This window comes from Podarcis erhardii (genome assembly GCF_964252035.2).
Source record: "Podarcis erhardii genome assembly, chromosome: 14".
Taxonomy (NCBI): domain Eukaryota; kingdom Metazoa; phylum Chordata; class Lepidosauria; order Squamata; family Lacertidae; genus Podarcis; species Podarcis erhardii.
The window spans coordinates 1,292,022-1,304,809 of record NC_138503.1 but is presented as its reverse complement, the minus strand read 5'-3'; the positions used below and the strand labels follow the sequence as shown (position 1 = coordinate 1,304,809).

General features: G+C 40.9%; 1 protein-coding gene across 4 annotated transcripts in view; it reads right to left on the bottom strand.

Moving 5' to 3' along the window:
• Positions 1 to 155: 155 nt before the first annotated feature.
• Positions 156 to 12,788, bottom strand: part of CIB2 (calcium and integrin binding family member 2) — a 59,450-nt gene continuing 46,817 nt past the window's right edge. For 2 of the 4 annotated variants that reach the window (XM_081839359.1, XM_081839361.1), the window contains 3 exons: positions 8,240 to 8,387; positions 6,453 to 6,648; positions 156 to 1,274 (listed from right to left, as the gene is read on the bottom strand). In XM_081839359.1, the coding sequence (XP_081695485.1) occupies positions 1,253 to 1,274; positions 6,453 to 6,648; positions 8,240 to 8,387 (366 nt within the window). In that variant the 3' untranslated portion in view covers positions 156 to 1,252. Of the gene's footprint in view, positions 1,275 to 5,503; positions 6,649 to 8,239; positions 8,388 to 12,788 lie in introns of those variants that run through there. The other 2 variants (XM_081839358.1, XM_081839360.1) reach the window with 1 other exon arrangement.

The following is a 12,788-nucleotide window of genomic DNA, read 5'->3' as shown; positions in this document are numbered from 1 at the left end:
TTGTTGTGGGGAATAAATGAGGAGGGAAAGAACCATCTACGCTATCTTGAATAAAAAATGTGGGATATAAATGCAATGAATATTAAAGCTCCTATTCCAGAACTAATTTCAGAAATCATTCTCGTTATACCAGGCCAAAAAACCACCAAGAAGAATAAAATCAGGAGTAGTTTAATCATGGACAACTTGGATACAGAAGCCACAAATATGTATCAGAGCCCTTCTATAAGACTGTTAGAGAACAGTTATTGTACATGTGTGATTGTCATCCTGCCCCAGTTTTCAGCCAAGACTGGGCATGAAAAGAAAAGGAAGGAAGCTGGTTTTGTAGAGAGGGTATGAGAGCCAAGAGTCAGGGGTTGCTGCCATGCATTTGAGGAGGAAGATTGCATAGCTGGCTTTCTTTAAAAAGCAGGAGATGTCCTTATTCTTGGTGATGTACTTCCGCTTTACTTTTTCATGAGTATATTCTTGGCTTCATCTTGTGTGTGTGGTTGTTGTTGTTTTGCAATATGTCAGAATTATTGAATTGAATATGAAACTAAATGAGACCCTCATTGGATGCCAGCAAGATGATTCAAAAAGAGTCCATTTGAAGAAGAATTGTTTGCTAATATATGACTTTAAAAAAAAAAAAAAGATAAATGTTTCAAGTTTCTTCAGGATGTGAGCATCCATACAATACTGGTTGCTTAAGCACCTAAAGCCAGCCCAGTGGCTCCCTGGGCACGGACACCCATCTTCCATGATCACGGATGCAGCCACATCCATCTGTGTCAGGTGACAGCTCCAGACAGACGGTGCTACGCAACGGTGGAGACACCTCCTGTAAGGCTGGTTTTTATGTTTATCCATTACCTTCTGGGAGTCTCTGCTAGATCGCTCTTTCCTTTTTGCTTGGAGGGACAACAATATCAAATCTTTACAAATATAAAAATTGCAGGGAGACACACCGAGCAGCATCTGGTCTGGTTAAAACAATGTGGCCACCCCACAACTTTTCATCTGCCTGCCACATCACTGGCCAACGGTGAAGGTGGGGGGAGCCAAATGTCTCCACAGGTTCATTCCAGAGAAACAGCTTCTTCTCTTCGTTACTGTGAAACTCTGAGATTTGTTCACTCCTCTGTTACAGAATTCAGAGGAGGAGGCTGACATGTAGGCCCCCTCCCCCTGCAAACACATGCAGTGCTTGAGATTCAGAGAGGCAGGACAGGCGTCAAATTATTCCCAGCAGCTCAGCCCAACATTTTCAGATTCGTATATGGAAGGTGCTGCAGAGACATAAACAAGATTCAAGGTAACAGCAGAGCAGAAGCATCGCTTTGGAAGAGCTGACAAAGGTGAGATATAAATGCAGTAAATAAATGAAGTACAAACAAAACTCAGGTGTGTGTGTAGTGGATTAAATATTTTGTCACAAATATCTGAACAGTGGGCTCACATCTTGGAGCCCCCCCTTCAAATACTTGCAACACCCCTGGGCAAACAGCACCTTGAATTGTACAGTGGTACCTTGGGTTAAGTACTTAATTCGTTCCGGAGGTCCGTACTTAACCTGAAACTGTTCTTAACCTGAAGCACCACTTTAGCTAATGGGGCCTCCTGCTGCCGCCGCGCCACCAGAGCATAATTTCTGTTCTCATCCTGAAGCAAAGTTCTTAACCTGAAGCACTATTTATGGGTTAGCGGAGTCTGTAACCTGAAGTGTATGTAGCCTGAAGCATTGTAACCCGAGGTACCACTGTACATGAAAGCAAACCAGAGACTGGTAAAGATCATAGAACCATAGCATTCTGTTGTTGTTTGAATTTATATACCGCCCTATACCTAGAGGTCTGAGGGTGGTTCTAGAATTCTAGAATTCTAGAGTTGGAAGGGACCCCGAGGATCATCTAGCCCAACCCCAGCTGTACCAGGTGGGAATTGAACCTGCAACCTTGGCATTATCAGAGGAGCTGGTGTCAGTCAGTAACTTGGCTGTGCCACTTTATGCAGTAGCAAAAATAGCTTCCAAGGGCAACCACATAGCCATGCAATGCAGTAATCAAGCCAGGTTGCTATCAGGGTTTCAGATAACCCTGGGCAAGGCACTGTCGGTCTCTGCTGAAGCTATTGCTGCACCACCTGTACCAATCCATACAGATCTGTTTTTTAAAAAATAAAAAAGAGTTTTAGCTTCCACAATGATTTATAAAACAATTTCCTGTGGGAAATGTAACCAGTCTTGTAGAACAGAACACTTAAGCCATGGCCAGCTCTGAGTGCTAATGGGTCCATTAAAATACAAGCAGCCTCAAAATGATAACATTTTTTTAAAGTGAAATAAACCTACAGGGATCAAATTTTCTGAACCAGCCACTGCCTCAGTCATTTACAACTTATTCCTACTTCTGGACTCTGTCCAGCACAGACAATTTCCTCTGTCCTGGCCAGCTATTAGAGCAGAGGGATGGGTTGTCATTGGAGTTTTTTTAGTTTTCCTCTTCCGCGCTTAGAGGGAAGGGCTGCAGCTCCAGGGGTGCAGCATCTGCTTTGCATGCAGAAGGTCTCAGGTTGAATCCCCGGACTTTAAACGTCTCCCATCTGAAACCTTGGAGAACTGCTGCCAGTCTGGGTAGGTCATATGGAGCTAGACGAACCAATTGTTTCATTGTTGTTTTATATTTCCTGTGACCTGTTGTCCACTGCGGATATGGCCAACATCTGGATTTCCTGCATTGAGCTGGGTTGGGGGGTGAACTAGATGACTTTACCAGATCCCTCCAGTACTTCTATGCATATCTGCTTTTGCAAAACAAAAGAAAAACAAAAAAGATTTCAAAGAGTGAAATCCTTTCGAAAATATGCACGTAAGAACTTGGAAGAGAGAGGCAATCATGATCTGGTAAGTTCCCTGTGCAGTATAAACAAAGCCAGCCCAGATGTACTGAGATAAAGCTGACTAATATTACAAGGAGTAATGAAAGTAACAATATACAGAAGCAGCAGGACAGTAACTCAAAGATGCTGGGTTCCTCTGGCGCCAACTCTTCCTCTTTTATGGAGTAATTTAAAACCCTCTGGGATTGCTGTCATTCTCAGAGATAGCGTGCACTTAGGGGGGAGGGATTATAAAGGCCAGTCCAATATTTTGGATGCAAAAGACCAACATATCCACAAAATACATTTAACACGGCTCCCCCACCACAGAGAAAGATTCTTGGGAGGTGTAGTTTACCCCTCACTGGGTTACAATTCCCAGCATCCTTAACAAGCTACAGTTCCCAGGATTCTTTGGGAGAGAGCATGTGCTTTAAAAGTGTGTTTAGAATGATTTGATCAACTCTGCCTAGTCAAGCTATCTGTCCAGATTGCGACCCAGAGCCCCTGTGCCAGAAGGCCTACATTTCACAAGCAGCTGGGGGGGGGGGTCAGCAGGTGTTTGGACAGCGCCTCTTTAAAGTGCAGAAAGGGGTTGGCAGGAGGCTCGCAGGATTGAATCCATGTACCCCAAATGTCTCTGCACACAGAGGAGGCCAATCTAGAACTCTTCACCCCGCCATTTACAGGAATTATCTGCTGTTTCCAAAGTTCAATGGCGAGTGTGGATCCTTATGTCGTCAAACCAACATTCTTGCATGTAATGCAATGGTTTCATCTTTTTACACTATACTATTGTAACCCATCCTAGGACCTCTAGATAGATAATGACAGGAAGACAGAGAGAAGGCAACAATGAATTTAACACAATGGAGTTAGAGTGCTTTCTTCTCCACCCCAATCCTCATCCCATCTCCTTCCATGACTATTTGTTTAATTTACATAGTGCCTTCTGGGCATTGCATCAAGGAAGTTCATTGTTTTAAAGAAAGGCCAGCCATTTAATTTAATTTAATAAACATGAATGATGCAAAGCAAGCGAAAGGGGAAGAATCAAATGAGCAAGTTTGGTGATCAGGGTCACTGCATGAGACAGTTCTGGAAAAGGGCAATTAGTCCCAGCTAGATGGGTGGAGGAATCCTCACAGGCTCAAATTAGAGTCAATAATCCTAAGGCTGATCAACCAATAGTTTGATTCAACATAAGGTGCCTTCCTATGATTGGTAGGCCTGTATTTCAATCCCAAAGCCCCCTGGAACTGTAGTTCAGTGGAAAGTTGAGTGAATTCCAGAAAGAAGCCTTGCAGTCCCGCAATAAATAAAAAAATGAATAAAATTTGTGGTTCTTTGGGTAAAATAAGTTAAAATTTATCAATGGAGATGTGCTACAACTTTCTTGTTTAGTAATGAGCCTAGTTGTTACCACTTAAAAGCAAGTCAAATCAAATATACAAGGGAGCTTTCTTCTTTTTAAAAAAAGTATCATAATCCGATTGGTGGTTCTGTTTAATCATACAGTTAGAATATTTAACTTTTATTTTATATGAATATCTTTCTGCTTTTAGTGTATATTCAATGTATGTTACGTAACTCCTAAAATAAGTACCTGTTCCGGTAATGCTGACTATTTCAGTTCCAAAAAGGGAGAGAAGGTGGTATTTGAACCACAGCATTTGATTCATCAATCCTAATTTAATTAATTTTTTTCAACTCAATACACCACTTAAGCAGTAGGAACTGTTTGGGGAAAGGCTGTGCTGAAACTCTGAATCTTGTTATACCTGTAATTGCATTCCCCCATTAAGCAAATCCCAAATAAGAACAAACCCAAACTCCGGTCTTTTGCTACTACCTCTTGGGCAGTCCTGTCTAGTGGGTGGGTGTGGGTGTGCGTAGGCATGTGCATGTGCTGCTGCCCCATTGCAGTGATGCTAAATTCCTGGATTTCTTAACTTCACCTCGCAGGAGTAAAACCCTATCTTCAAAAGGAGCTTGCAAGTTCCATCTGGAGATATCTGAGCGGTGGCTTTATCCTTTTCCTGTCTCTAGAGTGTTGTGGGGCAGAATGCAGCCAATGGTCTGTAGCCACCATTCTGTGTCCACTCGTGCAAGAACACTAGCAGATGGGTGAGTGTTGATGTTGTGCAAAGAGGAATTCAGTACAGCTGTTGCATTAGGTTAAACCCATTGAACAACCCTTTTCATGATCTATGTGTCAGTGAAGAGTTAGAAGTTTCCAGTTTCTCAGAGGGAGAAAGCATTCCCCAAGGGGGGGAAGGAGAGCAGTGAATCTAATAGAAGAGAACAGGAGGAACAACAGGGAGGGACCGGCTGTTCCCAGGAAAGGCAAGGGTTCAGTTCTAGCTCAGATTGGGAGGAGGGGAGATACAGGCCAGCTCTAGCCAGGAGGGTAGAAAAAAGAGGGGGAAAGCGAAGGGAAGGGCGCCTTCGCCATTTTGAGGGTGGCTGGTCACGGAGAAGCAGAGCTCAGAAGGGATCTGAAAGAAGTGACTCTGAGGAAGAATAGTTAAGAACCGTTTATAAGATTGTTTTGTTAATACGCAATAAAAAGTTTTATAAAAGAACAAGAAGCGTTTGTGTGGCGATCTGAAGAGGACAACGACCAGGCCTGACACTATGGCACCACAAAATTGCCAGCAACTTGCTTACGGTAGGTGTTCTCTTGCTCAGCTACATTCCACTGGTGCAAAGCATTTCACCGACACAGTAAGTACAACTGCTAAGTGATTTTAACTTGGCGCTACATTGGCTACAACCCAGTATCTTCAGGATCCTGACTGCACCTTCCTTTATGTTATGCTCTACTCCTCTCCACACATCTGCAAACAACACTACAGAAGCAATGCCCTCATCCCATCCTGAAAGGAAAGCCTGCTCCCATTAGAATCATGGGGAAAGCTGTGGAAAGAAAATTTAAAATTCACGGCATGTAGTTCGCTAAAAGAAAACTATATGAAAATGATGTATAGATGGTATTTAACACCTGTAAAACTTGCTAAGATGTATAAAAACTCATCTAACTTATGCTGGAAATGTAAAGAAAAAGAAGGTACATTTTTTCATATGTGGTGGACATGCAAAAAGGTAAAAGGCTTCTGGGAAATGATATACAATGAAATGAAAAAAAAATGTTTCAAAATATTAGGAGATGAAGTGCCAAAGAAGCAAAAGAGACTATTTATGTAGGTAACCACAGCTGCCAGAATGCTACTTGCCCAGAAGTGGAAAGAAGAGGACGTCCCAATGAAAGAAGAATGGAAGACTAAGATGATAGACTATGCCGAAATGGCAAAATTAACTGTGAAGATCAGGCACCAAGATGAAGGAAAATTTAATCAAAAATGGGGGGAAATTATAGAGTATTTTAAAGAACACTGTAAAAATGTTGAAACATTAGCAGGATTGTTGTAGCATTTATGAACTAAAGGTAAAATTAGGATGTGAAAATGAAATTGAAATTAAGTGAAGAAAAATAGTTATATGCAAAGGGAATAAAGGGGGGAATGGAAGCTGGGGGGTGAGGGGAAGTCAATCAATTCTGGGAGCATTGCAAATGCTTATACACGTACCTGAGGAAATCAGGTGCTTTGGAAATCATGTTTTCAAAATCAGAAAATCCAAGCTTGCCATCACCATCCATATCCGCTTCGTCGATCACTTTTTCGCAGACCAGGCTCACCTCTTCCTCTGTCAGCTCTTCTTTTGTCAAATTGTTGAGGGTTTTTTCCAGATCAGATTTACAAATGAAGTTGTCTGTGTTAAAATCTGGGCAAGCAAAGATGGGAGAAAACAGGTGGTCGATATGCCTCTTCTCCAAGGACACCGTAAGCCCAAAGGGAACCCCTGGATGGCAGGTGACTAAAGAATGTGTGAACGTTATCTCAGTCAGGAATATCAGAAGAGCTCTGCTGGACTGAACCATTCATCCAGAATCCTGCCAACCAGATACCTCTGAAAATCCCACCAATGGGGACTGTTTGTCCCCCAGCAACTGGAATTGAGAAGTGGGCATGAAGGTCCCACTCTTAGCCATCACGATTCATGGGTCATATCCAGATCATAATTCAAATCAAATTTAAAGCACTTGGGCTTGGGAACCATAGTTTGCCCCCTCACAGCTACAGTTCCCAGGATGCCTGGAGGAAGCCATGTGCATTCAATGTATGTTGTGGCTGTGGCCACAGTTCAGAGCTGAGGAGAGACCATGACTTCACCTGCTTCCTGCCCCTGTTCACGGCTCCTCATCTGCTTGGGGAAGGCTCAGGTCTGTGGCCCAGAAGGCTTTACAGCCTTCTGTAAAGGGGGGGGGGTCCACAGAGTTTAGAGCTACAGGGGCGACTTTTCCAAGTAACCATTAAGTGACCATTACAGTCCTCCCCAGTTCCACTTTACAAAACAGCAGTCCAAGGGGGCGAATTCGGCAGGTGTTGGCTGCTCTACACCAGGTGCTTGCCGATTAATCTTGCAAATGCATAAGAGAATGGCAATTAAAAGGCCATTGCATTGATTTGTTTTATTGTCTTTGGCCCAAGAAGCAGGATTAGCATCAGCCCTATTTAATTATAGAGCTGCAGAATGACATTTAGCATGTTGGGTAATTGTCAGTAAAACAGTCGGCGTGGATTTATTTGCAAAAGCTCTGGCATCTGGTAGGTCATTCTGAAATAAAGAAAATAAATCAGAAAGCTTTTTTTTTTTAAATATCGGGCCCCCACCCCACCCAAAAAATGCTTTGGTGAAATTTAAAAGCAGTTGTTATACTAAATCAATTATATGCTTCTGAGAAGGTTGCTTCTCAGAAGCCCAAGGTTTTATTTTTTTAAAAAAATGCAGTTGTTCCATAAGGCAAGAGTGAATGCACCATTTCCAACTACACAGCACCCCCAGGAAGCTGAGGGAATCATAGAGTTGGAAGGGACCCTTGAGGGTCATCTAGTCCAACCCCTGCCATGCAGTTTACCCATGAGATCGCTTTACTTCACATATGCCCCTTCAGCTGCTTCAATCTGTAGAACTGCCAGAGGTGTCGCATAATATTCATTCCGCATTGTAAAAAAATCTGTATCTTAGTGTGGCAGAACCTATACTTTGGAACTCCCTGTCTATTGACCTCAGCCTTCACTGAACTCTTTCTGCGCCTGCTAAAATCTTTTTGTGTAGACAAGCCTACGCTGATATGTAGAACTTTGTTGTGTGTTTTAATCTGTTTCTAATTTATCACTTATTTATTTATTACATTTTTATTTACAATTAAGCAGTGTATAAATTTTATTAAATATAAATCTGAAATGGACCAAAACAAAATTCCCTTCCCTTCTGGTCGATGTTCTAACCCAATGCCAATTCCTCTCCTTACCATAGACCTTGAAGGCGTAGATTGCTTTGAGCTCTCGAGGGGCCGTTTCGCTGAGTACAGAGAACATGTCAACAAAGTCATTGAAGCTGAGGCTCCCCTCGTCATCGTCCGAAAAGGAGTGGACAATCCTCTCCCGGAAGGGGTTCTCCTGCAGACAGACAGAATGCATGAGCAACTTGCAGATTTGCTTCTCTTTTAAAAAGAAACCCAAAAAGGCAGCACTTTAGCTGAAACACTCCTTTAAAAGTCTCTCTGTATCACCCAAAACAAGTGTACAACCAGGGCTTTTTTCCCAGGGGGCACTCAAGGGTACGCAGTACCAGCACCTCTTTTTTGTTGTTAAAAAGTGCGGCACTTACGGTTACAACTTCATGCTGAGTACCGGGACCTATTTTTCTAGGGAAAAAACACTGTGTACAACCTAATACAAAATCCCAATTATAAGTAAGAACTCTGAATCCCCACAAGAAATCACTGGTAAAAAGTCCATTTCAACGCTGAGTTTTTCTCAAGCTCCTGCAAATCATTGGTGCTTTTCAGCTCCTGAGGAATGACTAGTTGCTCCCAACTACTCGAAAGTATAGACTCTCTGTCTCCCAACCCTTGGCTTGTCTTGGGAGACGACTTCAATGCCTGGATTGGCCTTGTTTCCCCACAAAATACAATATTATCTGGACTAAACTTGGAGGACAAACCCGAAATCTGTCAGAGGGCAGCAATGGACACCACCTCTAACCACACTGGGAAATATCTTTGTGAACTTATAATTAAGCATAACCTTTTGTTATGCAATGAGCATGGTCAAGGGGATCAAGAGGGTTATTTTACTTTTTAAAAAAATAATTTTTATTAAGTTTTCCATTTAACAATCCAATCATATCACATTAGTTAATCCGAATTATACCAATACATATCATAAAATCCAAATATTTTGCCGAATTTTTAAAATTTTTGTTGGGGGTACTCATGCTTCGAGTTCAGTAAGGGTCCAATCATCTCATATTTCTGCTGCTTTAATGTTCACAAGTCCCATCTTGCAATCTTCTTGTTGTTATTGTTTTTCTTCTTAATAACCTCTGAGTTGTTTCCACAGGCGAGTTGAAGCAAGCATTATTATGTTTCTGTGTGGACTTTCACACTGATCCAAAAGTCCTATTCGAGCGGCAGGCGCCATTTTGACAGTTCCGATGAAATAAAGTCTAAGTGTCTGCTCATTAATTTTCCCAGACCAGTTGCTCCATAAATCAGCCTTTCCAGGGGAGTTTTTGCCAAATCAGACGTACAATCCTAACATGATATTTTATATATATATATATATTTATTAAAGGTTTTTTTGATTACAATACAAATAAATAAACACAATAGTACATATCATAACATATTTTCTTATCTTCTTTAGACTTCCTCACATCTCCCGCTCCAGCGTTCCAAATTATAAAACTCAAACCAGCAATTTATCACCTTGTTTCCATCCTTATTATCTAATTTTCCAATGTTGTATCTCAAATTTTAGATACGTTTATTTCATACCTTAAAAAAATTAAGCTTAGCCTAATAATTATCCAAAATTTGTCTTTTCCTAAATTTAACTTATCTTCATAATTCATTTCGTCTATTTTAATGGTGCCAAATTATTTATAATCTAGCATCCTTCTTAACCTTCATACAATTTACAATATTTTTGCAAATAAATCTTAAAATTCTTCCAATCTTCTTCTACGGTCTCCTCTCCCAGGTCTCGGATTCTGCCAGTCATCTCGGCCAGTTCCATATAGTCTATCAGTTGCATCTGCCATTCTTCCAGTGTGGGTAAATCTTGGGTTTTCCAGTGCTTGGCGATGAGTATCCTTGCTGCCGTTGTTGCATACATAAAAAATGTTCGGTCCTTCTTTAACACCCTTTAACACAATCCTAACATGATAACAGAACAGTGGCTCGCCTCCCCCTTTAACTGTAAATCAAGGGTTATTTTACTTTTATCTCCCCCAGAGGCTTTACTAGCACCATAGATTATATCCTAACATCCAATAATGTGCCAATTGACTGAGACACCTTTAGGATAATTCCCAGAGCTGAAAGTGACCACTTTCTACTTGAGTTATCTCTGACATCATTCATTTTTCCTGCCTTTCCTAAATTATTGGATGAAACGGAATATCTGATACTTGGAAATAGGAGGTTAAAATGGAATGCACAGGTCCAAGAAAAAATAATTCAGATCCTGGATTTCATGAATTTGCTTTATTAAAGGGGGAAATGTTGTTAGAAACAGGAAACATAATCAGACTTTATTAGAACATAATCAACCAAATGCGCCCACTGATGTCCATGCTAGTGAGTAAAAAAAAAGTTTCAAAGACAGACTTGGTTTGATAAGGAATGTCAGAATAGCAAAAAAATGCCTATCTTAGAAAATTGAAGTTAAAACATGACAAGCACAATCTTGCTCTACAAGCAAGATAATTGGTAGCCCAATTATGATACAATTATAAATTATTACTTAAAAACAAGAAACAAATATATTATGAGCAACAGTGGAAAGCATTGGGAGATGCAGCACTTCAAAAGAACTCACGAAAATTTTGGCATCTCGTTGCCCAAGGTACAAATGGGCTGGGCTACTCATTAGAAGTATCTGTTCAAGGAAAGGATTGGGTGACATATTTTACAGGAATATACAGCCCCCGCTCTAACTCATCCTCACAAGTTTACTATACTCAGTTATTAGAACTGCCAGAATGGCTAATCGTAAGCCAACTAGCCAATAAAGCTCCAGGAGCAGACATGGTCCCAATGGAGATCTATAAGATAAGACCGGATTTCTGGTCACCCATTTTTGCAAAACTGTTTTCATACATTAACAGCTCAGGTCGCATACCAGAAGGGTGGAAACTGAGTATAATTGCCCCAATATATAAAAAGGGTGATAAGAAAAATCCTGCCAATTATAGACCCATTAGTTTGTTAGATGTAGCCTCTAAACTATATGCCAGGCTCCTTCTTGGGAGACTGGAAGAATGGGCAGATACAAATAAGGGGATATCTGAAGCCCAGGCAGGTTTCCAAAGAGGGAAATCCACATAGGACCAGTGCGTTCTGCTATGTAAATACATCCATAATTTGAAGCAAAAACTGTATGTTGCTTTTATCGATCTAAAGTCAGCTTTTGATACGGTTCCTAGACATGCATTGTGGCAGAAATTAGAAAAGACAAATATAGACTGTCATCTATTATTTCTCATCAAAACATTATATACTGACACATCAATACAAGTAAAGGTGGATCTGGCCAGCCATCTTACTACTAGAATTAAGACCATTACTGGAGTCAAACAGGGATGCATTTTGGTGCCTTTCTTGTTTAATTTTTATATTAATGACATGGTTAAAGAACTGGAGGGCCTACGGTTTGCCCCTGTCACAATTCTTGACCAAAAATTCTCAGTATGCTGATGACCTAGTACTTGTATAATGTATGCTGGTGACCTAGTACTTGTATCTAGAACCCAGGTAGGCCTGAAACGGCTGCTTGCGAAATTAAGTTCATATTGCACGAGGAATGCTTTATCTATAAACTGCGATAAGACGCAGGTCATTGTATTTGGGAAGCGCCCTAAAAAGCATGTTTGGCACCTGGATGAACACATCATAAACTAAGTAAAGACGTTCAAATATCTGGGATTGGTTTATTCAGAAACAGCATCTTGGAATATACAGCTCCCCAATATTAAATTTGCAAGCCTTTAAATCAGCAAAAGCTATTTTGAAATTTGCTGTTTGTAAAGGTGGAAATCTGGTGAACCCAGCTTCCAAATCAATGGCCCAGATTTTATATGGTGCAGAGGTTTGGGGTACCTCAAAGGTCTCTGGTGTGGAACCCGCACAGAATTATTTTTAAGAGTCCTTTTATCATGCAATCTGCCATGATCAGGTTGGAAACTCACATGTTGAGCAAAGAGAGCCAAATAAATAAAAGAATCCTCTGCTACTGGTTTAGAATTCAACAGATGGACAACGCTAGGCTACCAAAAAAATGCCCGATTGAGCTCTCAAATGGATTACCCCTTAAAAACTTGGTACATCACACTGCCCAACTGATGGGCAAATATGACCTCTCAGTGACTTCCCTTATATTCCCAGAAAAACATTTTTAAATGAACCATAAAGGCAGTGGCAATTAAAAACAATCTAAACTCTATGTACACATCCACGTGCACCCCATTATATTTTAAAATTAGAGAGGCCCATGAACAAACACCTTATTTCAATGAACTGACTTTTGTACAACTTCGGAAAGCTTTTACAGAGTTACGATTAAATACAATAAACTCTGCTTATAGAGATGGGAGACACAGAGGCATACCAACAAACAAACGTGATTGCATTAGGGGATGTCCTGAAGTAGAGGACCTTATGCATTTTATCTTGCGCTGCCCCTTATATAATGAAGCAAGAGAATGATTTTTAGCACCTATAATGACAAGCTCCCCTGGCCAGAACCCCTCTGACATGATTTTATATCTGCTCGCAGACATAGATAAGTATGTGA